Here is a 27,958-nt window from a genome sequence, read left to right as displayed (position 1 = left end):
ACACTTGACGCACTGCAAGTCCCACCTCTCCCATCTAAATCATTGGTTTTCAGGAGCATACCACTTGGGTATTTGAAAGATGAACAAGGAGTGATTAAATCGTAGATATCTTAGGGCTGCGGCGGTCACGAAATTTTGTCAGACGGTTATTGTCTTGAAAATGACTGCCGGTCTCATGGTAATTGACCATTAATTAACATAAACACATTTAGCATCTCCAGGCCTCCATGCACACAAGCTGGTGATGCACGCCTTTGGAAATCTACATAAAAGTCCATCACAATAAATCCATGTATTTTAGGCACGTCTAAAGAAACATGATGATATTTTTCCCTATTCCCGAGCGAGTGCGCATATGAAGTGCCTATGTTGACCATAAAAGTGATGATTTGAAACAGGTACTATACGCTAGATTGAGTTGTGAATGATACAAACTAGAGGTTGACCGATTAAATCGGCATGGCCGAATTCAAGTTGATAACAAATCGGTAAATCGGCCTTTTGGACACCGATTATGGCCGATTACATTGCAATCCACGGGGAAATTGCGTGGCAGGCTGACCACCTGTTACGCAAGTGCAGCATCAAAAGGACCTTGTGGCTGCAAGGAGCCAAGGTAAGTTGCTAGCTAGCATTAAACTTATATTATAAAAAAACATCAATCTTCACATAATCACTAGTTAACCTAGTGATATCATCAACCATGTGTAGTTAACTAGCTTGTCCTGCGTTGCATATAATCAATGCGGTGCCTGTTAATTTATCATTGAATCATAGCCTACTTCAACTTCGCCAAACGGGTGATGATTTAACAAAAAGCACAATCATACCCAACCATAAACATCAACGCCTTTCTTAAAATCAATACACAGAAGTAAATATATTTTTTTAAACCTGCATATTTAGTTAAGAAATTCATGTTAGCAGACAATATTAACTAGGGAAATTGTGTCACTTCTCTTGCGTTCAGTGCAAGCAGAGTCAGGGTATATGGAACAGTTTGGGCCGCCTGGCTCGTTGCGAACTGTGAACTAATTTGCCATAATTTTACATAATTATGACATAACATTGCACAACCTTCAATGTAACAGCAATATTTTGACTTAGGATTGCCACCCGCGAGATAAAATACGTAACAGATCCGTATTTCACGAAAATAAAAAACGTTTTGTTTTCGAAATGATAGTTTCCGGATTTGACTATATTAATGGATCAAAGGCTCGTATTTCTGTGTTTATTATATTATTATAATTAAGTCTATGATTTGATAGAGCAGTCTGACTGAGCAGTGGTAGGCGGCAGCAGGCTCGTAAGCATTCATTCAAACTTTACTGCGTTTGCCAGCAGCTCTTAGCAATGCTTGCTTCACAGCGCTGTTAATGACTTCAAGCCAATTAGAACATCCAATAGTCAAAGGTATATGAAATACAAACGTAAGAGAGAGAAATAGTCGACGCGTCATAATTCCCATAATAACTACAACCTAAAACCTATTAACTGGGAATATTGAACCACCAGCTTTCATATGTTCAGAGCAAGGAACTTAAACGTTAGCTTTTTTACATGGCACATTGCACTTTTACTTTCTCCTCCAAAACTGTGTTTTTGCATTATTTAAACCAAATTGAGCATGTTTCATTATTTATGAGACTAAATAGATTTTATTTATGTATTAGATTAAGAAAATAAAAGTGTTCATTCGGTATTGTTGTAATTGTCATTATTACAAATATATATATATTTTTTTTAAAGCCGGTATCGGCTATTGGTCGGTATCGGCGTTGAAATATCATGATCGGTCGACCTCTACAAACCTTAGAATGTCTTAGAAACCAAAACATATACTTATGGGCTGCATGCTGCAACAATAGGCTATTGACTAAAAAGCTTGCGCTCCGTTCCTTGACTCAGACTGCAAACCCTGTTCTCTCAAGTGATCATATTTTCACCCAACAGACTAGTCTCAAATGTAATCTTGTCTTTTACTAATATGTAACATTTGTTTCAATTTAGAAAAGCCAAATGTTCAAAATGGGCAGGAACAGGGCAGGGGGAAAATGTCATCTGTATGCACTGGACTAGCAAAATGGAGGCTGCTTTCATGCAGTTGGATACTCTGGTTTTATGGCGGAGCAGCTGAGAAATAGAGTAGCAGCTGGGATCCTATTTTAGTAGCAACCATCAAAACTCTGCTCTCTCACACAGGATTGCATATAGAAATGTCTGGGCTTATAAGAAAACTTATTTCACTTCACGCATCGACCACTGTTTGAGGAGCCTGCAGCCTCTCGCTGCGTGACAGGTGATATACCGCACAAAATCTGTATGCCAAGGGCTCTCCAACCATGTTCCTGAAGCCATCCAGTGCTCACATTTGGGAAACCAACTGAAATCTGTTCGGAAGCATCAACAGTAACATGTTTTCACAACGAAACATAAACAAACTGCTGCCAGGCCCTCTCTCTGCACGCTCGAGAAAGGAATGAAGGAAAGAGGAGACGCAAATGAACGGAGGTTCTGTATAGCTGAAGGTAGTCAGCCTATTAATTATGAAAATATAAAAATGCCCTATTACTAGGCTATTCAACATCTAATTATTGTAGGCTAACTCTGTAAGCCGCCCTGCACAATCAATGAACCAACAGCATCGCCTAGGCCTATATGTTCTCTCCCAGACGTGTGGATAGAACATTTGGAGTGTAGCATAAGGTAACCAGTCCATCCAGTATGCATAATAGTCAGATTTCTAGAATTTGTTTAATTTGAGTATAGGCTACACCAATTTGTTTTACATGTTTCTCCGCCATGTGTAATATGCAGTAGGCCATTAGGCAATGGACATATACATTGCATTCAGAAAGTATTCAGACCACGTTTTACAGCCTTATTCTAAAATACCTTCTAAAACTTGATTGGAACAATTAAAAAACGTCAAGGATGATCAATGGAAACAGGATGCACCTGAGCTCAACTTACAGTCTACATAGCAAAGGGTCTGAAAACGTACGTAAATAAGGTATATTATTTTGTATAACTTGGTAAAAAGATCTAAAAAACGTTTTTTTGCTTTGTCATTATGGGATATTGTGTGTAGATTGATGAGGATTATTATACCATTTTTTATTTATTTATTTTTTATCCATTTAAGAATAAGGCTGTAACGTAACAAAATGCGGGAAACGGGGTCTGAATACTTTCCGAACACACTGTATTGCATAACTGCACAATCATTACTTTAATGAAGACAAAAAATAAGTGGGCTTGGGCTCACATAGGCCTAAAGCTCTAATATGCATACGGTTCTAAACGTCTTGAACGCTTTGAATTAATCATCACCTCAGAAAGCGTCGTCCATTTAGTTGTGTTTGGCTTTGAAACATCCACAACGATCATGTTGTTCGCTCAGTTTCAACCCGTTGAACTATTTACTTCAATTTGATCAATCACAGTGAGGTCCAAAAAATGTGGCCTAACTGAGTTTTAAAAGCATGATACAGTTTTGATAATTGTTCAATGTGATTTTACATAGCATTTGCATTGATGTCAGAGTGGTTAGAGGGACAATAGAGCCCTGAGTACCAAACCATTAGCTGGTCGTTACCAACACATGTCCAGAGTGCAAAAATACCGTGATTTTACAGGTAACATGATTTTAATTATATATATATTTTTTATCTATCCAATTGGATATCACAATTACCTTTTTTTTTTTACCCCTTTTTCTCCCCAATTTTGTGATATCCAATTGGTAGTTACAGAGAAGGTCGAGAGCCATGCGTCCTCCGAAACACGACCTTGCCAAGCCGCACTGCTCGCTAAATCCGTAAAAATCAGCCACACCAATGTGTTGGAGGCAACACTGTACAACTGGCGGCCATAATCCCTGTGAATGTGCCCAGCCCGGCACAAGGGGTCGCTAGAGAGCGATGGGACAAGGACATCCCGGCCGGCCAAACCCTCCCCTAACCCGGACGATGCTGGGCCAGTTGTGTGCTGCCTCGTGAGTCTCCCGGTCGCGGCCAGCTGCAACACAGCCTGGGATCGAACCCGGGTCTGTAATGAAGCCTCAAGCACTGCAAGGCCCAAGTCACGTGGAATTTGACTGTGGTCATGACTGCCGGTGTGGCAGTAACTGTCACCACAACAGCCCGACAGACAACTAACTAAAAACTAACCAGGGTTCGCCTTTTATCTGTGGATTAACACTAGAAGCTCAGAGAGCATCATTGAGGTTAAGAATTTCACTTTTGAATTACTCTAATTTTCAAAGTCATGTCTCCCCCATGCTTGACTTGTCCTAAATAAGTTGATTCAACACGGTCGTTGCTAGATTTCCAATAACACAGAGTTGTGTTCTAAGCAGTTTTAGGAGGACAACCATTTCCCCCCCTGCCTGCCCTTCACCCCGATAGTTGGCTGCCATCTGTCAATGGCCCATTGAAACTAAACGTAAACTATATAGAAACTAATTTCACACATAGGCCTATAATAGATGTAGCCTAAAGACGAGATTACATTGACAATCGGATGCGTGACATTATCTTCAATTGCTTTGTTAAAACCTCACCCTTTCCCCCCCAATTTTCACCTAAAATGACCCACAATCCCAAATCTAACTGCCTGTTGCTCAGGACCTGAAGCAAGGATGTGCATATTCTTGGTACCATCCATCAACCAAGAGAGAGGTGTTTCTCACCTGGAAGTAGGTGTATTTGTAGACGGAACCCCCGGTGGAGACGGGCACCACGCCAAGCGTTGCCACGTCCACGTACTGGTTGGGAAACAGGAAGAGGTCGACACAGCAGCCCTGTGCTACACACTCCTTAGAGAGGTTACTATAGAAACCAGACTGGGGCTGGAACAGAGACTGGAGAGAGAGAGAGACGCATAGACCGAGTCAATGACCCAATCAATAGCAGATAGAACACTTTCTCCAGAATGAGGGTTCTTTATGTGTTCAGTGTCTAATTGCAACAGTATCTGCCACACAGTTACCATATCAGTTTATCTTGTCCTTGTTAGTGTGTGTGTGAGAGAATACATATGTATGAGTGTATCAGTGTGTTTGTGTGTACCTTCTCCTTGTCTGTTCCCACTAGTTTCTTGTCCTCTCTATTCTTCAGTTTCCCAGGAGCCTCAGCGATGGGCAGAGTGGAGTGGAACACAAATAGCTTCCCAGCACAGTCTGCAGCCTTCAGTGCCTCCAGTCCTGCCTGGATGACTGGTCCAAACACCGTCTCAGTCTCCCTGGTGTCTGCAAACATCTCCGGAATCTGGTCTAGCAAACTGACACACACACACACCAAATGAGTCTACACAACTTAAACCAGTTGCGAAGTCTGGACAGATGAGACGTCTGCTTTAATACATGTGATGAATATAAATGTTAATGGGTGTATACCAGGGCTCCAGACAGTGACCTGTTGCTTGCCTGTGTGATTAAATAAAACGTGATATTTCTCAATCTTACTATTTTTTGGGGAGGCTTAAACCTGTTGGGGATGGGGGCGCTGTTTAGACTACTTATGCTAATTTGGCTAATTTTTTAAACGGCTTCCCACAAAATCCTTGATCGTACAATATGCATATTATTATTATTATTGGATAGAAAACAGTCTATAGTTTCTATAGGAGTTGAAATTTTGTCTCTAAGTGGAACAGAGCCCATTCTACAGCAATTTCCCTGACATGGAGTCAGATTTGAGAAATGTTGGCCACTCTTCTGAAGTCATTTAAAAGGGCACTGTCGTTGCTATGACTATACGGACACTTCTTACGTCTTCCCCTGGATGCCTTTACGTGATGACGATTCCAACGGGGTCGATTGCGCGTTCACAGGCCCTACAAATGAAAAAACCCTGAAGCTAGTCATTCTTTGGGAGCTGCGTCATGAGCCTAGAGGACACCGGCGCGCACCTGTTCCAAGCGTTAGTTTAGCCTGTTATATTTCTCCGGTCATCTTTTCACTCGTTTTAGGAGTTAAAAACATCATAAGGTAGTTAATTTAAGGCGTTTTATAGCAATTTATATCCGTTTAGTGCGATTTTGGGACATTTATTTTTGCAACGATGTGAAAAGTTGGGCACGCTTTTCAGTTCATCCCGAACGCAGTTGACATTTCCACATGGCAAGAGGACAGCTTTCCACCAAAAGACGATTTCTCCCAAGAAAGGATCCTTTGCCCAAGATACTGATGGAAGAACAGCTCAAGGTAGGACATTTTTATTATGATAAATCGTGTTTCTGTCGAAACATTTTAGTGGCTTAGGACGCCATGTTTTTTGACGTAGCTTCGCTTGGCGCAAACTGTATTGAAAAGTAAGGATAAATTAAAAAATGTAATAACGCAATTGTATTAAGAATTAAATTGTCTATCAATCCCTGTCCACCCTATATTTTTTAGTCACGTTTATGAGTATTTATGTATAAGAGTAGATCACTGTCTAAGTGGCGCAAGGACATTTTCTGACCAGCTGAGCTACATTTCACATTGTCTAACCATGATTTTGGTGGCTAAATATAAACATTTTCGATCAAACTCTATATGGATTGTGTAATATGATGTTACAGGAGTGTCATCTGAAGAATTCTGAGAAGGTTAGTGAAAAAATTAATATATTTTTGGCGATGTTGACGTTATCGCCCACTTTGGCTAGAATCAATGCTGGGCTGCTATGTGCTATGTGCTATGCTAATATAACGATTTATTGTGTTTTCGCTGTAAGACACTTAGAAAATCTGAAATATTGTCTGTATTCACAGGATCTGTGTCTTTCGATTCGTGTATGCTGTGTATTTTTACGAAATGTTTGATGATTAGTAGTTAGGTAAACACGTTGCTCATTGTAATTATTCTAGTCCATTTGTGATGGTGGGTGCAATTGTAAACTATGCCATCTACCTGAAATATGCACTTTTTTCTAACAAAACCTATCCCATACCATAAATATGTTATCAGACTGTCATCTAATGAGTTTTTTTGTTGGTTAGGGGCTATAAATATCTTAGTTTAGCCGAATTGGTGATGGCTACTGGTGTTGGTGGACAAATAAAAGATGGTGGATTATGCTAATGTGTTTTTAGGTAATAGATGTACATCTTTACATATTGTGTCTTCCCTGTAAAACATTTTAAAAATCGGAAATGTTGACTGGATTCACAAGATCTGTGTCTTTCATTAGCTGTATTGGACTTTAATGTGTGAAAGTTAAATATTTAAAAAAAATATTTTTTTTGAATTTCGCGGCACTGGTTTTTCAGTGGGGGGGGGGGGGGGGTGTGCCGCTAGCGCCACGCTGATCCTAGACAGGTTAAGCCATGATTTGGTCAAACAGTAAAGTGCATTATCCTGATTCATCTAATGAAAGTTCATGCCCTGCGGCTACCCCTCTGCCTCTTGATTCGCTGACGCTGTGACGAGCGAACCGCTCTCACTGCCTTTCCCGGGAGAAAATAAAAAGAAGCATTCTGATTGGATAACATTTCAAAATCCAATTGCAGAGTAAAACACAGCTTCCTGTGCAACGCTGTAGAGAGGAGGTGCTGAGCTTTATGTAGGTACACTTTCTCAACTTGGACTATTGAGCTAAATAGCAACTATTTTCCAGCCCTGATATTTGATGTGGCTTTGAGATCGGCCAGGTATTTAGTAGTAGGCTACAACTGCAGTTTTTTATTTCAGGACATTACATTTGCTGTTAGATTAACATATGGCTACTAGCAGTGGGTTTTACACTTTGAGTTAGCGATCTAGAAAATGTGTTTTGAGTTCCCACTTAGGTGGTGAATTAGCCCCCCCCCCCCCCCCCCCAAAAGTAACCAATGATATTAGTGCACATAAAGATGTAGGCAAATGAATCTCTATTGAACCTATTTTAACAGTAAAATATAACAATAGCCTAATTGTCAACCCGAAAGTCATGACAACCACTGTAATAGGATGCGCATAAAAATATTTTGAATCACAACATGTTAGAAGAAACAACTTATTTCTTAAATACCATCTCAGTTGTTGATTACAGTCCTTAATAAAGCCCAGAATTATAAGATCTTTATAAGGTAAGATCTTTATAAGATGATTCATGTAATGGAATAAATTAATATTCAGTTAAGAGTAATTTACACAATGCTTAGCATATTCAAATAGGTTTTCCCTTTACGTAACACATGATTTCCAGTGTTCTATTTGAGATGATCATTTGTGTACAAGTTCATGGCCACTTACAGTAAACTGAATGTTATGATTGTTGTCATATCTGTTGACAGTGATTGACTCCAGACCGGAGGTACAAGGACCCGGCGACACAATGTTATTGTATTCTATGACACTCTGTGATTCTACAGCAACTGATATTGTGACTTCCTACCGTTCCTACTGTTTTACAGAACATTGGTGCTGTGGGATTAGATCCCGGGCTGGTGCCACGACAGGAACCTTAGTCTGGAGGCCTGGTGTAGATGTATGTGTTGCTTACCTCTCGATGACCATCCGGCTGTCGTTGACGCTGACCAGGAAGCCGTCGAGCAGAGGGAGGAACATGTCACTGACGTCACTGACCACCATCATCTGGGGCTGGGCCAGGCTGGCCTTGACGTTGTAGAAGTGTAACACCTTGTTGTAGGTCACAAAACCCACACGCACCGCCGAGTCTTCCTCTGGGTTCTCCCTGGAGGGTGAGTGGGGGAGGGGGGGAGAGCAAATGTCATTAATTAGCTAGTGGGTGTGAGTTTACATGGGTGAATAGTGTGTGTGTGTGTGTGTGTGTGTGTGTGTGTATGTACCTGGGCAGGTAGTCCAGTAGAGTCTTGAGCTCCTGACAGACGATGTTAACCATGCCGCTCTTCACTGCGTTGTAAGACACATCGATGAAGAAGATGAACGACGGGGGCTGGGGGAGCTTATTGTTCTGAGAGAGAGAAGGGAGGAGAGCGCGAGAGAGAGAGCGTGAAAGAGAGAAGTATTTAGACGAAACAGTTGGCACGTTACATAACGGCACAGCTTTTCTTTGGTCGAGAATCTCTGCTATGTGCCAAACCTGGTCATTGTCACAACAGACAGAATCTGGCTCATGAAAATCTCCTGGTCCAAAATAGAGCAACGCTACAGGCCTCCAGTCTTTTCTAAATGCAGACACCTTACCTTACAGTAGTCGACGGTGGCCACAAACTCGTAGCTGCCCTGAGAGAGCTCTGGCCGATCGTAGCAGTCCACCCTCTTCCCTGTGTGGTCCAGATGCTGGAAGTAGTGGGGAGGCACTATGGGAGAGAGAAAGAGGGAGTGTTATAACAAAAAAACAACATTGACGTCAGACACACACACAATATCACCCGCGCACACATACCCTCTGTGACACAGCTGCAGAAGCCACACTGGAAGCGGCGTCCGGCCTCGATGAACTGCATGTAGGGACACATGTAGGCCTTACAGCGGTTACAGCGGATAGGACCGCCTTCCCCATGGTCCACAATGTACGGAGGGGTCTGAGAGACAGAGGGGGGGGGGGGGGGTCTGTTTAGCATCGTATACCGTAGTTCAAACCCAGAAACGGCAGAGGCCTCCAATTCTTGCAAAAAATTAACACATACGAGAGAGAGAGCGAGCAAGAGGTAAGAGGAGTGTTTTGAGAGGAGAATAGACCAGAGGAGATTAAGGGGGGGTGGTGTGTGTGTCTCACCTCGTCGGGGGGCAGCATGGCCAGGGGTTTGATTACAGCGGCCAAGGGGACTTGGGACTGTTTGGCCATGTCGGCGGTGCAGGGCATGTTGTAGGCTGTACAGCGGATGAACCGCGGGCTGGCATTGCCCTGGTCTTTCACCTGGAAGTTGGTGGTGACCAGGGGTGGAGCCTGACCTTTGACCCCAGTGGTGAATGGCTCACTGCTCTTGTTGACCCGGTCATCCTCAATCACCTGAATCTGAGGTAGAAAGAGAAAGCGAGTTTTACAGACACACTAAATGTTAATTTGACAGAGGGTGGAGTATAAAAGACATGCAGGGGAAGAATCTATCCACCACACACACAAACCTATTCTCCTGCAGGAGAGTAAAAAAAAACAGATCTCCCAAACAGAACAGAGAAGATGAACCAAAAAGCAGTGATGCCATTCTATAATATAAACACAATGACACAGCAACCATGGCAACAGTGCACAACACACTAACACTACTAGGGAGGGCTTAATATGCAAATGTAGCATGACTGTGGACAACAGCAAAAAAAGCAAGGAATTTGGGCAAATTTCAGGGTGCTAGAAATTGTGGGCAAATCTCAGAAAGCAAGGAATTATGGGTGAGTCGTGTGTGAAACACTGCAGGCTGGCATGCGTGGAGGAAGAGAAGAGGTGGGGTGGGGGGTCAGAACACACCAACGACCTGTTGGTCAGACATAGAAACATTGGTAGGCTCCAGAGGGTCTGGGTTCAAAGGTTAGGGTGTAGCAGTTAGAGAGAAGACACACAGGAGTTTGCTGGGCTGGAGATAGGGTGCAGGTTAGGATGTAGACAGGGTAGTGCTGAGCTGTGTGATTTTTGAGGTTGTTTCATAAAAAAATCACAGTTTTCAATTTCAGTTCCCCCTCAAAAATAATGCATTATGTGGGTTCAATGCTGTAACAGCATAGCATAAAACGATCGATGGTGAAACAACTTATGAGGCTCCAACAATCACTTATTCACATTACTTTCCTTAAATAAAATATTTTGGTTGTGTACAGCACATTTGGAAAGTATTCAGACCTCTTCCCTTTTTCCACAACGTTACATTAAAGCGTTACAGGTTGACATTTTTGCAAATGTATACAAAAATCAAAACAGGCTGTACACCTTACATAAGTATTCAGACCCTTTGCTATGAGACTTGAAATTGAGCTCACGTGCATCCTGTTTCCATTGATCATTCTTGAGATGTTTCTACAACTTGATTGGAGAATTCAATTGATTGGACATGATTTGGAAAGGCACACCTGTCTATATAAAAAAAGGTCCCACAGTTGACAGTGCATGTCAGAGCAAAAACCAAGCCAGGTTGAAGGAATTGTCCGTAGAGTTCCGAGACAGGATTGTGTCGAGGCACAGATCTGGGGTAAGGGTACCAAAACATTTCTGCAGCATTGAAGGTCCCCAAGAACACAGTGGCCTCCATCATTCTTAAATGGAAGACGTTCGGAACTCTTCCTAGAGCTGGCCGCCCGGCCAAACTGAGCAATCAGGGGGAGAAGGGCCTTGGTCAGGGAGGTGATCAAGAACCCGACGGTCACTGACAGAGCGCCAGAGTTCCCATCTCTACAGAGGAGAACCTTCCAGAAGGACGGCCATCTCTGCAGCACTCCACCAAATCAGGCCTTTATAGTAGAGTGGCCAGACGGAAGCCACTCCTCAGTAAAAGGCACATGACAGACTGCTTGGAGTTTGCCAAAATGCCCCTAAAGGACTCTCAGACCATGAGAAACAAGATTCTCTGGTCTGATGATACCAAGATTGAACTATTTGGCCTGAATGCCAAGATTCACGTCTGGAGGAAACCTGGCACCATCCCTAAGGTGAAGCATGGTGGTGGCAGAATCTTGCTGTGGGGATGTTTTTCAGCGGCAGGGACTGAGAGACAGGATCGAGGGAAAGATGAACGAAGCAAAGTACAGAGATCCTTGATGAACCTGCTCCAGAGCGCTCAGGACCTCAGACTGAGGCAAAGGTTCACTTTCCAACAGGGCAACGACACTAAACACACAGTCAAGACAACGCAGGAGTGCCTTTGCGACAAGTCTCTGAATGTCCTTGAGTGGCCCAGCCAGAGCCCAGACTTGAACCCAACCAAACATCTCTGGAGAGACCTGAAAATAGCTGTGCAGCGATGCTCCCCATATCCAGCCTGACAGAGCTTGAGAGGATCTGCAGAGAAGAATTAGAGAAACTCCCCAGATACAGGTGTGCCAAGCTTGTAGCGTTATACCCAGGAAGACTCAAGGCTGTAATCGCTGCCAAAGGTGCTTCAACAAAGTACTGAGTAAAAAGTCTGAATAGTTACGCAAATGTGATATTCCACTTCATTTTATACATTTTCAGAAAAAGTCAAAAAATGTGTTTTTGCTTTGTCATTATGGGGTATTGTATGTAGAATGATGAGGGGGGAAAAACTAGTTAATCCATTTCAGAATATAAGGCCGTAACGTAACAGAATGTGGAAAAAGTCAAGGGGTCTGAATACTTTCATTTGTTTTTAGTATGATGACTATTTCATGAAACTCCAATGAGAGCAGACTGCCCATTTCATGTATCACTTATTAATAAGCATTTTTTTTCTCACTTTATTTGAAGACTTACTATTTCATTCCAAGTCATCATATCATCTCTGCTCAGGTAGTAGCAGCCAGCCATCTACACTACTTGACCAAAAGTATGTGGACACCTGCTTGCTGTACATCTCATTCTAGAATCATGGGCATTAATATGGAGTCCCCCTTGCTGCTATAACAGCCTCCACTCTTCTGGGAAGGCTTTCCACTAGATGTTGGAACATTACTGCGGGGACTTGCATCCATTCAGCCACAAGAGCATTAGTGAGGTCGGGTACTGATGTTGGGCGATTAGGTCTGGCTCGCAGTCGGCATTCCAATTCAAAGGTGTTCGATGGGGTTGAGGTCAGGGCTCCGGAGCAGGCCAGTCAAGTTCTTCCACACCGTTCGACAAAAAAACATTTCTGTATGTACCTCGCTTTGTGCACGGGGGCATTGTCATGCTGAAACAGAAAAGGGCCTTCCTAAAACTGTTGCCACAAAGATTGGAACTACAAAATCGTCTAGAATGTCATTGTATGCTGTAGCGATAAGATTTCCCTTCACTGGAACTAAGGTGCCTAGCCCAAACCATGAAAAACAGCCCCAGACCATTATTATTCCTCCACCAAACTTTACAGTTGGCATTATGCATTGAGGTAGGTAGCACTCTCCTGGCACGTGAAAAAAAACAGATTTGTCAGTCGGATTGCCAGATGGTGAAGTGTGATTCATCACTCCAGAGAAGGCGATTCCTCTGCTACAGAGTCCAATGGCGGCGAGCTTTACACCACTCCAGCCGACGCTTGGCATTGCACATGGTGATCTTAGGCTTGTGTACGGCTGCTTGGCAATGGAAACCAATTTCATGAAGCTTTCTACTAACAGTTATTGTGCTGATGTTGCTTCCAGAGGCAGTTTGGAACTCGTTAATGAGTGTTGCACCCAAGGACAGGGAATTTTTACACGCTACGTGCTTCAGCACTCGGCGGTCCCGTTCTGTGAGCTTGTGTGGCCTACCACTTCGTGGATGAGCCTTTGTTGCTCCTAAACGTTTCCGCTTCACTATAACAAGACTTACAATTGACCCGGGGCAGCTTACTTGTGTATATACAGTACCTGTCAAAAGTATGGACACACCTACTCATTCAAGGGTTTTCCTTTATTTTTTACATTGTAGAATAGGAATTATGTAGTAACCAAAAAAAAGAAAAAAAAAGTGTTCAACAAATTATAATATATTTTATATTTCAGATTCTTCAAAGTAGCCACCCGTTGCCAAGAGTGTCAAGCTGTCATCAAGCCATTCTCTGAACCAGCTTCGTGAGGTAGTCACCTGGAATGTATTTCAATTAACAGGTGTGCCTTGTTAAAAGTTAATTTGTGGAATTTCTTTCCTTCTTAATGCATTTGAGGCAATCAGTTGTGTTGACAAAATAGCCCTATTTGGTAAAACACCAAGTCCATATTATGGCAAGAACAGCTCAAATAAGCTGAAGAGAAACGACAGTCCATCATTACTTTAAGACATGAAGGTCAGTCAACTCGGAAAATTTCTAAAACTTTGAAAGTTTCTTCAAGTGCAGTTGCAAAAACCATCAAGCACCATGATGAAACTGGCTCTCATGAGGACCGCCACAGGAAAGGAATACCCAGAGTTACCTCTGCTGCAGAGGATAAGTTTATTAGAGTTACCGGCCTCAGAAAACGCAGCCCAAATTAATGCTTCAGATTTCAAGTAACAGACACATCTCAACATCAACTGTTCAGAAGAGACTGCGTGAATCAGGCCTTCATGGTCGAATTGCTGCAAAGAAACCACTACTAAAGGACACCAATAAGAAGAAGAGGCTTGCTTGGGCAAAGAAACACGAGCAATGGACATTAGACCGGTGGAAATCTGTCCTTTGGTCTGATGAGTCCAAATTTGAGATTTTTGGTACCAGCTGCTGTGTCTTTGTGAGACGCATAGTAGGTTAACGGATGATCTCCACATGCGTGGTTCCCACCGTGAAGCATGGAGGTGGTGGTGTGATGGTGCGTTGCTGGTGACACTGTCAGTGATTTATTTAGAATTCAAGGCACACATAACCGGCACGGCTACCACAGCGATACGCCATCCCATCTGGTTTGCGCTTAGTGGGACTATCATTTGTTTTTTTAACAGGACAATGACCCAACACACCTCCAGGCTGTGTAAGGGCTATTCGACCAAGAAGGAGAGTGCTGCGTCAGATGACCTGGTCTCCACAATCACCTGACCTCAACCCAATTGAGATGGTTTGGGATGAGTTGGACAGCATAGTGAATATTTTTAAGACCGCTAAATAAGATCCATCAATCAATTAGATGTATTGTCAGGTAGAGATACCTAAGCAACTGCTCTATCCCTTGTGTCTATCGCTCTCCCCGTCTTTCTGCTGGACCCACAGGCTTGCCTGTGGCAAGAACCAATGAGAACAGGCAGCTGGAGGCACATTGGATTCTGGTCATTGTAGTTAATTACAACGTTTTCTGCGCTTAACTATGATGAGTTGGACAACATGAAATCTTTATAGAGATATTGCACATTGAGCTCAGAAAAATATATGAAACAAATGGAATTAAAATAATTGAACCAATATCGGTCAATTAGTTATTTAAAAAACGTAAATAAACACATTTCAGTTAATTGCTCAGCACTAAGGATAATGGGTTAAAGGGAAGGGCATAGGGGTTAGGAGTTAGACAGGACTTACTGGGCTGGGGATAGCGTCTGGGTCTATTCTATGTCTCGATTTCTGCACAGCCGGCAGCTCAGACGCTTGCTTTACATTCACAACAGAGATTTGTCCAGCAAATTATCAAATCAAACAAAACCAAAAGAAAACAGGGGACAGAGAGAAGAGGATGTAAATAACTCAGGAGCAGGATTATTAGCTCCCTGGCTGATTCTGTGATTATTGGTTATAGATTAGTCAGTCATCAGAGAGAAGGCAAGCAAATCATCGGTGTTTGATGCACATGCTCAACAGACTGGGTTAAACTGTTAGACTGCGCGCACACACACACACAACATACAGTCCAATACCTAACATCATTATCACCAATACACTATCACAAGAGAAAGTGAGCATGTGTTACCAGGATGGGTTGTGTGTGTGCCTTACCGGGCTGGGGATGGAATCAGGGTCCAGTCTCTTCTGTGCAGGGGGAGCGGGTGCAGGGGCAGGGCCTGCTCCGTAGTTCTGTTGCCCGGGATATTGCGGGCCTGCATAACCGGGCTGGGGCCCTCTAGGCTGCCCAAACGCACCTGAGGAAGAAAGTATTGATCGATTATAAACTCTACAGGGTGGGCTTTCGTTCATTAGCTGGCAGATGTGGGTCCAGGGTGTCTGGGACATCACTCTCTAATTCGCATACAGCCCCAACAGAGCCACAGATGATATTGCACTCCACACTGCCCTCACCCACATGGACAAAAGGAATACCTACGTAAATACTGTTCATTGACTACAGCTCAGCGTTCAACACCATAGCCCCCTCCAAACTCATCACTAAGCTCAGGACCCTGGGACTTAACACCTCCCTCTGCAACTGGATCCTGGACTTCCTGACGGGCCACCCCCCAGGAGGCAAGGGTAGGCAACAACACATCTGCCACGCTGACCATCAACACAGGGGCTCCTCAGGGGTGTGTGCTTAGACCCCTCCTGTGCGCCTGGCTCACCGACGACTGCGTGGCCGCGCACGGCTCCAACACAACATCATTAAGTTTGCTGACGATAACGATTGTAGGACTGACTGATCACCGACGATGATAAGGCAGCATATGAGGAACAAAGACCTGGCAGTGTGGTGCCACGACAACAACCTCTCCCTCAACGTCAGCAAGACAAAGAAGCTGATCATGGACTACATGAAACAGGGCACACCCCCACCCACATCGATGGGGCAGTAGTGGAGGCGGTTGAGAGCTTCAAGTTCTATCCATGTCAACATAACTAAGGAACGAACATGGTCCACACACACAGTTGTGAAGAGGGCACGACAGCACCTCTTTGCCCTCAGGAGGCTGAAAACATTTGGCATGGGTCATCAGATTCTCAAAAAGTTCTACAGCTGCACCATTGAGAGCGTCTTGAAGGGCTGCTTCACCACTTCGTACGGGAACTGCAAGGCACCCGACTGCAAGGCGCTACAGGGGGTGGTGAGTAAGGCCCAGAACATCACTGGGGCCGAGCTCCCTGCCATCCAGGACCTCTATACCAGGCGTTGTCAGAGGAAGGCCCAAACGTTTGGCCCGCGGGTGGTTTATTTGGTCCCCAAATTTGAGCAAAAATAATAAATATTTCTTCATTTTATTATTGTTAAACAAAGACTAAAAACACAAGGAAATCAGCCCCAAGTGATTTTAATTTAAGAGATCTGTTCCCAAGTATTCCCACGCATAATAGAGACATGTGATCATACACAAATGTAAGAAAGGTTGAAAATGATTATAATTTAGGGAACATATTTGTTTGGGCTTCTTGAGGTCAAATTTGCAGTCTACAAACTATTTGTAATCATGTTCCTAGTCACTTTACCCCTACCTATTTGTACATATATACTTTAATTACCTAGTACTCCAGCACATTGACTTGGTACTGGTACTTCCTGTATATAGCCATGTTATTTTTACTCTAGTGTTATTCACCATGTATTTATTTATAGTGTCACTATTTCTGTTTAATTTTATATCTTTAACTCTGCATTGTTGGAAATGGTCCAGTAAGTAAACACTTCACTGTTCGTCTACACCTGTTGTTTACAAAGCACGTGACAAATAACATTAGATTTGATTGATTTGACTAGAATGACATTTGATTTTCACATCCATTCTGACTGCCAAATACATTATATTACAAAAACTCCAGACTTGCCAAAAGCAAGCTAGTGGTCTAGTAGAAGATGAACAGGGGTTTGAACATGGTGTACTCACCATTCTGGTGGGTTGGGTATCCTCCCTGCATGCCAGGCTGAGGAGGCTGCTGTTGCTGCATGGGGCCGGGGGGAAGGTGATTGGCCTGCTGCTGGGACATGGAGGGGGGTGGAATGGGGCCTCGAGGAGAGGGCCCAGAGTGGAAGGGAGGGGGTCCGGGTTGGGATGGGGGCTGTGGACCTGGGTACTGGGAAGGGGATATAGAGATAGGTGGGAAGGGGCCAGATTGGGAGGAGGGAGGGAAAGAGTGCTGGGTGGGAGGAGGGGGGCCAGAGTAGGAGGCCTGGGAGACAGGAGGAGTGGCGGAGTTGGGGAAGGGTTGCTGAGCAGGGGGGCCAGGTGGGAAGGACTGCTGTTGGGAGACTGGAGGAGGGGCGGAGTTGGGGAAGGGTTGCTGAGAAGGGGGGCCAGGTGGGAAGGACTGCTGTTGGGAGACTGGAGGAGGGGCGGAGTTGGGGAAGGGTTGCTGAGCAGGGGACCCAGGTGGGAAGGACTGCTGTTGGGAGACTGGAGGAGGGGCGGAGTTGGGGAAGGGTTGCTGAGCAGGGGGGCCAGGTGGGAAGGACTGCTGTTGGGAGACTGGAGTGGCCCGAGGTTGGCTGGGAGGGCCCAAGTATGGAGAGGAGGAGACGAAGGGTTGGGAGGGATGGTGGGCAGAGGGGAAGGGTTGTTGTTGGGGGGGAGGGGGGCCACCATAGTACGGCTGGGAGGCTGCAGGTTCACTGGGAGGGGAAGGCTGGGAGGGGGCAGCAGACAATGGGGGAGGAGCTTGCGTATAGGAGGGTGGGGCTGCAGAGGAGTATGCAGCACTGATTGGAGGCTGGGAGCTGGGATGGTGAGCTGGAGAAAGAAAATTCAAGTAACTAGGTTTGTGTTTAGCAGGCGCAAAGTTTGGCACGAAATTCGTCAATCAATCCATTTCTTACCATATCCCGGCCCAACAGAGGTGGGGGGACCGGACCCGATCTGCATCCCTGACATCTGATTGGTAACCTGTTGCATGGGGGGCGGAGCACCGTACTGCTGGGAGTAGGAGGGGTGTGGACCGGACAAGTTCATAGCACCTTGGCTATACGGCTGAGACACTGGCGACCTGGACACACAAACAACTTGTCACACACACACACACACAAAACGCTGTCTAGTATATATACTGTGTGTGTGTGTGGTCTGACCTTTGAGCTGGCTGGGCCATAGAGTGACCCATAGGTGGGGGTCCGTTCTGAGAGTCTCCCTGGGAATACGCCTGGGGGGTGGAGACTGGACGGGGGGCAGAGGTAGGGGGGCCTCTGGCAGGTCCTGAGAGAGAGGGGGGCGTTAGGCACCTGCCTGCAAATGACCACAGGTTTGAAGCACAGCGGATGGCATTCAGAACGTGAATAGGACGCCCATTACGTCATCAACGTTAAAGATATGATTAGGCCTACTCCCAGACAGAAAAACCTGCATAGATTCAGAGAGAGAGAGAGCAGTTACCTAAGTCAATAGGAGAGGACAGGTCAGAGACAGGGTTAGCTGCCACAGCCTTAGAGGGAAAACTGGCATAGGGAGAGTAACCTGAAAGACAAGAAAGGAGGGCGACACCGTGTACAGAGGCAGGAATAGAAATGCAGAAAGCCAGGGGGAATGGAGGAACACACACATAGTATGCTTATTCACGCAGGTCCACACACACACAAACAGGAGGAGGAGCAACTAGAAACCCTATGGTTGGTGATGCATTCGCACTACAATCAACTACATCCGAACACACACGAGCTGCCAGGAAACGATGGTGGGAAAGGCAGGGAGTGGACTTTGCGATGGGTTCAGAGAAAGAGGGACAGAGACAAGTTTTACCTTGCAGAATGTAAGCTAGCTCGTGGGAGGAGGGAGAGAAACCGAGACAGAGTCCCTTGCGAGACAGAAGAGGTGGGTTAGGGTTAAGGAAAGAAAGAGACTTACCTTGTGGTGGAGCCCCAGGCTGGTAGGCTGTAGCGGGCCCGTTGTAGGGTCCGTAGGGGCCAGGGTAGCTCCCTCCCAGGGGAGCGTAGCTGGGCTGGCCATAGCCAGGCTGGGGCGGGCCGTACGGAGACGCCATGGGAGTCTGCTGGTTCACATTCATTCTCAGTTCATACCTGGAGCTGGGAGAGGTTAACATGCATTTAGCACCCCAAGCAGGGTTTGATTTATACCTTTGACTTCACTGCCCTAACAATACTAGTCTGGGCCAACGTGGATCTTTTGAAGTTCAAGGGAGTGCCCTGCTTTGTGCCCTGTAGCTGGAAGTGGACCCTGGCTATCTGAGCTGAAGAATTTAAAAAGTCAAGGTGAATAAAAAAAGGTTTCTGTAGAATCCATAATGGTTCCCCTAGAGGGGAAATATGCCCACTCAGCACAACCAGGCCAGCCCCTGTGTACTGGAGTGAGTATAGTACTGTAGGGCTCCGGGCCAACACAGAAGACATGGGCTCCATCTCAATAGTGTTCTCATCTCTCTCTCTCCATCAGTGCTGACGTGAACGATCTGGACAGCTGAGAGCAAATTCCTAGAGAGCATCCACCTATCATGTGTTAGATCACTGCAGTAGAGAGAAAGACACTAGATTTATGAAATGCAGGTCTTGTTTAGCAACTAGTGCTGAGCGATTAACCAAAATGTTGTTTTTCCCCCCCAGTTATTAAGGCCGTGATTGGGAGTCCCATAGGGCGGGGCACAATTGGCCCGGCGTCGTCCTGGTTTGGCCGGTGTAGGCCGTCACTGTAAACAAGAATTTGTTCTTAACCGACTTGCCTAGTTAAATAAAAGGTTAAAAAAAACACACATTTAAACTACTAATTGACCGACATCTGTTCAAATACTTGAATTCCATTTAGTTCAGGTTTTTTGTGAGCCAACACCGTTTCTCTAGAGAGAAATCGAATCATTCTCAAGAGAAATCAAGTCAAGAACTATGTGGGACGCTGGGCTGAAAGGCGTTGTTTTCATTAAGCAAATATTCAACCTAGTTCAGTGCAGAAACGTGGTAATTAACTACAACGACCATACTCCACTGCACCCGTTTCTGGCTCGGGCAGAGACGGATCAGAGAGTAAGAACCAATGCGAGAGGTTTCACTCTTGGTGAAATCTGTCCAAAATAAGCCCAATGCTTTTCTATGGGTTTATTTTGGACCTAAGCTTGTCGCCTGCCTTCCCGCCTTTGGGACAACGACTCCCATTGTTAGGGCGGAGACATGAACATCTCGTCATTATATACAGAACTCTGGAGGGATACACTTTTATGCCTGCTACGTTAGTTTAGATAAACACAGACCGATTGCATGAGAGCGGAATGTATGATGAGAAGGATAGAGAGAGCTTGTGAAAGGATGCCTTATCTACTTTGAAGAACGAGTCAAATGATTGGGAGACAGCTCTGCAGCATTCTAAGGCAGGCTAGCCTTGCTAAACAGGATGACCCAAGACAGTACAGTATGGGGAGCACAGAGATAACAGATTGTCTGGCTGGCTGCTAGTGCCTGAGCAGAGATGATTACTTTAAAGAATTCTAAATATTCAAATAAAAACCAATAATATACACAACTGAAATATTTCATTTTATAGTAATTTCCTATTGATGTCTACCCAATGTGGACCAGACAGAGACAATGGAATATGTTCTGTTTCGCCAATTGAATATTCACTATTTTGGGCTTTGGAATTTCCATTGAAAAGAGCTAAAATCTTTTTAGTGTCATTATTTCAGAATGCATTTAATGTTTAAAAAATACATTTTTTTATATATAATCGAACCGAAACCAAACAGACCTCAAAAAGCACTAAATTGCTCAGCACCATTAGCTAAATAGCCACAGTCCCAAACCTACACAATGTATGCAGAAAACATGTTCTCTTTTTGCCTGTTCTCATGTCTCCTGTGCTCCTTCAGCTGTGACTGTCCACCATCCCATTTACACACAGACAGCCATGTGTTTGACCTTTAATTTGCTACAACAAAGCTTAGAGAAAACATGAAAACAATTTAGATATATATCATCAATTGCCCATAAGGTTGAAAATATGATTTTTAGGCCATATCGCCCAGCCATACTTAGTACACACTTGGGCCCGCCTACATCACCCTGACAAGGAAATCTGATTTTGGCAAACAGGTCAGGTTTTCCCCCAATTCACCTTCTTTAAAAACACACCTAACTTAATTTCTCTTTATGTGAGCAAAATACAACCCTAGCTATACAGCACAAGTAGGATCAATCAACAGACCTTGTTGACACACAAGGCTCAATCAAACATCATGTGACTGGCTATAACCAAGCTGCCAGCCATATAATGGATAGACTAGTGTCCTGTCCTCCGTACACTGACACTAGAGGCCAAGCTACACCACCCACTTGTCAAAAAGCATGTTAGCTAGCTATTGAGCACCCATTCACTTAGCTACCTCACCAACAACACATCTTTCTTTTAAAGCTGCAATATGTATGTTTTTGGGCAACCCAACCAAATTCACATAGAAATGTGAGTTCTAGAAATGTAATTCTCATTGAAAGCCAGTCTAAGTGTTAGATATGTTCTATGTGCGCTATTTCTATGCTTCCCGTTCTCAAACTTAGTATTTTACATTCGGTGTTGTCCACCAGCTTCAAACAGCTGAAAATATAATATTTGTGGTTATGGAAAATATCTCACAGCCGTTTATGACTGCTTGTTTTGTCAAATAAACTGAAATTAGGGGAACTACTAGAATTTTTTAAACCAGGAAATGGAGGAGCGATTTCTGCAGAGTGCAACTTTAAAACATCAAATGTCGTTACATGTAATCTAAATGTATCAATTTTTTTCTCATGAGAGGGCCATACAGAATAACTAGTAATGCTGCATACTCCAATAAAGTTAATCTCACCTTTCTGGTTAACATTGTTTTGAATTGCTGGGGTGTAGCCACTTTTGGAGGACACAAGCTCAAGTACACAGTGGAAATATGTATATGTATATATATATATATATATATTTTATGACGTATTTCCTATTCAACAAAACTGTATGAATAAGGCTTGAAATGACATATGCTTTCTAAATAAAGCATAAGCAAATTATAAAGCCACCAACTATAAGCTTTCCCCTTATAACTGTAAAATACATATTTGCATGTTCGGTGTTAGAGAAAATGTGCATATTCTCTAAATGTCTCTCTTGATCAAAACATCCTGACCTCTGAACATCACACAGAGCTAGCTCTTGCTTGGCTTCCAGAACTCGTCCAGGAACTCGCCTTTCACCTAATAGTAATCTCTTCCATCTCTGACAAACAGAAAGTGTTTGTTTAAAATCTATGACTTATTTATCAAATACAATTCTTTGTCACATGTGCCAAATAGAACCGTGAAATGCTTACTTACAAGCCCTTAACCAACAATGCAGTTAAGAAAACAGTCAAGAAAATATGTACTAAATAAGTACTAAGTAAAGTGACTATGCATAGATAATAAACAGTGAGTAGCAGCAGTTTAAAAACAAAGGCGGTGGGGGGGGGTAAATGTAATTAGTCCGGGTGGCCATTTGACTAATTGTTCAGCAATCTTATGGCTAGGGGGTAGAAGCTGTTAAGGAGCCTTTTGGACTTAGACTTGGCTACAAATAGATCTCTGAATGTGCTATAGTGATGAAATCATTCGCCTTCTGCGCTATGGTGTAAGGATTGCAGGCATGTGCTTTGTCAGTGGTTGTGATGTAAGGTTCAGCCAGGAGTTGGACAGTCGGAAGAGCAAATTAAATGGTAGGAGGGACATCCCAGTGTTTTCATATTTCACATCCTACGTCACACAGGCACCAAAAAAATATACTACTGTGTCTGTGGGAACCAGTGCTATCTCTCAATGCAAGCTGTGGTGTCCACAGATGGATTTATAAGCAAAAATGACAGCCGGAACCGGTACCAGAACCACACAGGTCCCCTAAACAGGGGACTTTACATCTATGAGGTTAAAATCTGGTTAAAGGCATTAACCTAGTCTGCCAAGACCTGACCTGGATGTTAACTCATTGACTTGCTGGCCTCAGCTAATAGAATTTGCATCTATTAGCCAGCTAGCCACTGGTTAGCCCAATATTGGACTAAAGGTCCCTTAAAGTCACTGCTTAGTCCAAGGACCTTACATGTTCGATTCTCAATTGCGATATGGTTCTAGAAACATAAATCCCTATACTTCCATATTACATAAAAATAATTTCACAAATGCAAAATACACACTTAGTGTACACTGTTTTAACACAGTTTCAGCCGACAGTATTGTTCGGTGACAACAGTCTGCCATTTACACACAGGTGTTCGGATAACGTTAATTAGCACATGCAGTCCACTCAGTCTTTTATCTGTTTTTCCTAAACAATCCTGTAACATGGAAATATATGTCTGTGTGGGAACCCTAACCATGTAAAAAGGTGTGTATCAATTTAACCTATTGTTTTTAGATGTTTTTTCTTGTCAATATTAAAGATACGGTCCTTATGCTTCCAAATCCGTCCCATCCGAGCGTCGTGGCTCTAAGAAGCCTTCATCCAATGACTTATGTGTAGTGTAATGTAATGGCACAGAGTCATAATTAAGGACTAGCCACTGCACTGGTTACCTTAGCTAACTAGTCACCTCTGGTGTAGCAATATTATATGATGACAAACACGGGTTCATTCAACACAGCTCTTTAAATAATTCAAGGTAACAGGTGCCACGGCTAGAAATACAATACCGTTGGATCTGTATACTGTAGCTATTAACAGTTAACGCTAGCTAGCGTAACGGGCCTGTTGAATGACTTCGACGTATCGGTGTTAGCAAGAAACTGTCAAACGTGCTGAGCTACTGCTGGCTGACTAGCTAAAGTTCATTGGATAGCTTACGTCTGTTTAGCAACTAGTTATCGTTCAAAATGCTAATTTGCGCTTGATCTATACAGCCCATTGAAGTTGAACACACTTTAATGGGCAGAGAGGAGAGGTATTTTAGGTTGTTATCCCGTGAACTAACGTTAACTACAAGCTAGAGACAGGCAATCTCAGTACGTTAACTAGCGCGGAAAACTATGGCTAGTTCTAGTTAGCTAGCCAACCAATGTTGCATTTCACCGGGCTACAGTAGCTGAATCAATATTCATTATTGTGATCAGAGAAACAATCCGTTTCTATACACGGTCTTGAGTAAAACACCACTAACTAGCTAACCTTCATGTCAGTTGACGTCTTTGGGCCTACATACACGGAGTTGATTCATGACAAGAATCAGCACTCACAGCAACTGAAGCAGCTAAATAATGGAGCGTAAAGCTAGTATCCTGCTGACGTTAGGTAGCTAGCTAAGTTAGCATGCAGCTAGCTACCAAGTTAGCTAGCTATACTACCACCGATTTCTAATATATGTTTTCTTTAAAGGAATTGAAATACTTCACCAAGGTACAACTCGACACTCACCTCAAAACTGGATAAAATAACGAGTTAGCCAAGAGATCGGTTGTCCCTGCTCACAACCGGTTCCGAAGGCCAGTGGCCGTCAAACTATTGCCGATGTCCGTCCTGGGGTGTTTCGCTAATCCTTTCCTCTGGTTTCTCTCCAAGCGGACATTCGCACCGGAACTGTCGTAGATAGCTGTCTGCCACGTCCACATCCGGACACTGCGTCAGCTGAGCGCTCAATAACAACAGGGAGGTTAAGGTTGGGAATTATGTAAATCTATGGTTTATTACACCTTTAACAGTGTATGGAATGTAACGTTTAGTATTGCAGTTATCAATCTCCCTAAAATCTTATCTAACATTTTATTGTTTCGGTCTCAGAGGTTGATTGTACTTCATCATGGTGCTGTCCCTATTATCTACTTAACAAAAATTGTTAAATATTTTTAGGCCTGCTTATTTCCGAATTGAATATGTATCTGTTGTCTGTCTAGGAAAGTTGTAACTTGTTTTGTACAGTAGGGACACTCATGTGGAGTTGAAAGTCACTGGTCACATGTTTGGTAGGCCTACTCAGGTGACAAGGAAGTGTTAGCACAGATTTATCAGGTGGAGTGTGACTTGCAGTATTTGGTGAGATGACGCGAGGCAGGAAGAAGGGCGCGAGGTTCAAACCCAAACGGACGTTTGCGAAATACAAGCCAAATACTTTCTCCTTTTAGTCAAATACAGGAGAGATAATTACATGTTAAGATCCTAAAAAACCCTGAGCAGTCGAAGGATAGTGAACTCTCGGAAATTGAACTGTGCAACAGGTGAGGTGAAGGCTGCTGAGCCTCATCCTAATGATCAGGAAAATGCCTAAGATTACTCTGGCCCAGTGGGAGTACGATTCATGGATAAAGTGGAGTTTTGTCAAAGTATCCAGAAGGTGATTTGTGTGTCTGCTGCACAGATGGAGAGGGTACTACATTTCGCAACTCGTGACGAGAGCTGTGTTCTGCTTTGCGCTCCGAAACAGAGCCGCTGAAAATAGTGATAACCGGGGTGGCATTGAGTGTTCAGAGATTCAGATTCAGGGTGTTTAGTAGTCACATATACAGGGTTGCAGGTGTGAAAATCTTAGGCTCAGGATGGTAAAAAAACAACAATAGAAATAGCACTACATATACTGAACAAAAATATATGAGCTGAAATAAAAGATGCAACAAATCTTATTTCTCTTTTGGCCAGTCCAATCTAAAATGTGCACACATTTGTTTACATCCCTGTTAGTGAGCATTTCTCCTTTGACACGATAATCCATCCACCTGACAGGTGTGGCATATCAAGAAGCTGATTAAACAGCATGATCATTACACAAGTGCACCTTGTGCTGGGGACAATAAAATACCTCTAAAATGTGCAGTTTTATCACACAACACAATGCTCCAGATGTCTCAAGTTTTGAGGGAGTGTGCAATTGGCATGCTGACTGCAGGAATGTCCACCAGAGCTGTTGCCAGAGAATGGAATGTTCATTTCTCTACCATAAGCTCCTCCAACTTCATTTTAGAGAATTTGGCAGTATGTCCAACCGGCCTCACAACTGCAGACCACATGTAACCACGCCATCCCAGGACCTCCACTTCCGGCTTCTTCACCTGCGGGATCGTCTGAGACCAGCCACATGGAAAACTGATGAAAGTGAGGAGTATTTCTGTCTGTAATAAAGCCATTTTCTGAGGGAAAACTCATTCTGATTGGCTCAGCCTGGCCCAGCAATGACTGCGCCCCTGCCCAGTCATGCAAAATCCATAGATTATGGCCTAATTTATTTATTCCAATCGACTGATTTCCTTATATAAACTGTAACTCAATAAAATCTTTGAAATGATTTCATATTGCGTTTATATTTTTTTTCAGTTTACATCATAACTAGCAGTGATGAATATATACATGTCCATTGGGGTGGAGGTAGAGTAAAGACTGTTTAGGGGGTGTTGGGGAATGGCCATAGGGGGGAGCAGCATGACCATTGAGGGGGTGTGGGGACCAAGTGAAGTAAAACTACAATTATAATTTAAAAAATCCACAATATACATATTAACAACTGCAAAAGGGATGGATGTTGTTGGGGTGGGGGCAGAGTAAAAGTTATTTGGGGAGGTGGGGGGAAAATGTCCATAGGGGGAGCAGCATGTAAGGTAAGTGACAGTTGAGGGGGTGTGGGGGGAAATGTCCATAGGGGGAGCAGCATGTAAGGTAAGTGACAGTTGAGGGGGTGTGGGAGGAAATGTCCATAGGGGGAGCAGCATGTAAGGTAAGTGACAGTTGAGGGGGTGTGGGGGGAGATGTCCATAGGGGGAGCAGCATGTAAGGTAAGTGACAGTTGAGGGGGTGTGGGGGGAAATGTACATAGGGGGAGTGGGGAGCAGGTAGCTAGCTATTTGGCAGCCTGATGGTCTGAGGGTAGAAACTATTGGCCAGTCTTACAGTTTTGTCCAGGAAGCTCCTGTACTGCCCGCGCCTGAATTATTGAAGTGGGAAGAACAGGGCATGGCTTGGGTGGCTGGGGTCCCTGAAGATCTTGGGCTTCCTGCAGCACCTGGTGTTGTAGATGTCCTGTAGGGCAGGCAGTGTACACCCAATGGTGCGTTCGGCTGCACGTATCACCCTCTGAAGCGCTTGCAGTCCACGGCAATGGAGTTGCCGTACCAGGCTGTGATGCAGCCTGACAGTATGCTCTCAATGGTGTTCCTGTAGACACTGTGAGGGCCCTCGGGGACAGGCCAAATTTCTTCATCCTCCGGAAGTTGAAGAGTCGCTGTCGTGCCTTCTTCACCACGATGTCCGTGTGGTTAAACCATTTCAGCTTCTCTGATGATGGAGTTGGAACTGTGTGAGGCCATGCAGTCGTGGGTATACAGGGAATACAGGAGGTGACTGAGGAGGCACCATTGTGGGGCACCCGTGTTGAGAATCAGTGTCAAGGAGTTAATGTTGCCTATCTTCACCACCTGGGGGACGCCCATCAGGAAGTCCAGGACCCAGTTGCATAAGGGAGGAGTTCAGACCCAGGGCCGTGAGCTTTGTAATGAGCATATAGGAAACTATGGTATTGAAAGCCGAGCTGTAGTCGATAAACAGCATCCACATATATGCATTCCTTTTGTCCAGGTAGGTAAGGGAAGTGTGCAGTGCAATAGCGATTGCGTCGTCCGTGGATCTGCCAGGGCGGTAGGCGAATTGGAGAGGATCGAGTGTGTCGGGGAGGGAGGAGGTCATATGGTCTTTGAATAGCCTCTCGAAGCACTTCA

General features: G+C 44.1%; 1 protein-coding gene across 4 annotated transcripts in view; it reads right to left on the bottom strand.

Moving 5' to 3' along the window:
• LOC129829093 (protein transport protein Sec24C-like) overlaps positions 1-24,856 on the bottom strand; it is a 35,960-nt gene extending 11,104 nt beyond the window's left edge. The window contains exons 1-15 of one of the 4 annotated variants that reach the window (XM_055890585.1): positions 24,678-24,856; positions 19,176-19,354; positions 18,708-18,788; positions 18,407-18,530; positions 18,158-18,324; positions 17,232-18,071; positions 15,418-15,560; positions 15,007-15,075; positions 9,675-9,914; positions 9,342-9,480; positions 9,140-9,255; positions 8,782-8,906; positions 8,475-8,666; positions 5,076-5,286; positions 4,697-4,867 (exon numbers count right to left, since the gene is read on the bottom strand). In XM_055890585.1, the coding sequence (XP_055746560.1) occupies positions 4,697-4,867; positions 5,076-5,286; positions 8,475-8,666; positions 8,782-8,906; positions 9,140-9,255; positions 9,342-9,480; positions 9,675-9,914; positions 15,007-15,075; positions 15,418-15,560; positions 17,232-18,071; positions 18,158-18,324; positions 18,407-18,530; positions 18,708-18,788; positions 19,176-19,335 (2,778 nt within the window). In that variant the 5' untranslated portion in view covers positions 19,336-19,354; positions 24,678-24,856. The remainder of the gene's footprint in view (positions 1-4,696; positions 4,868-5,075; positions 5,287-8,474; positions 8,667-8,781; positions 8,907-9,139; positions 9,256-9,341; positions 9,481-9,674; positions 9,915-15,006; positions 15,076-15,417; positions 15,561-17,231; positions 18,072-18,157; positions 18,325-18,406; positions 18,531-18,707; positions 18,789-19,175; positions 19,355-24,677) is intronic. The other 3 variants (XM_055890587.1, XM_055890586.1, XM_055890588.1) reach the window with 3 other exon arrangements.
• Positions 24,857-27,958: the final 3,102 nt, after the last annotated feature.

The sequence above is a fragment of the Salvelinus fontinalis genome, chromosome 30, assembly GCF_029448725.1.
Source record: "Salvelinus fontinalis isolate EN_2023a chromosome 30, ASM2944872v1, whole genome shotgun sequence".
Classification (NCBI taxonomy): domain Eukaryota; kingdom Metazoa; phylum Chordata; class Actinopteri; order Salmoniformes; family Salmonidae; genus Salvelinus; species Salvelinus fontinalis.
The sequence above is the reverse complement of the archived record's forward strand: the minus strand, read 5'-3'. Positions and strand labels throughout refer to the sequence as shown.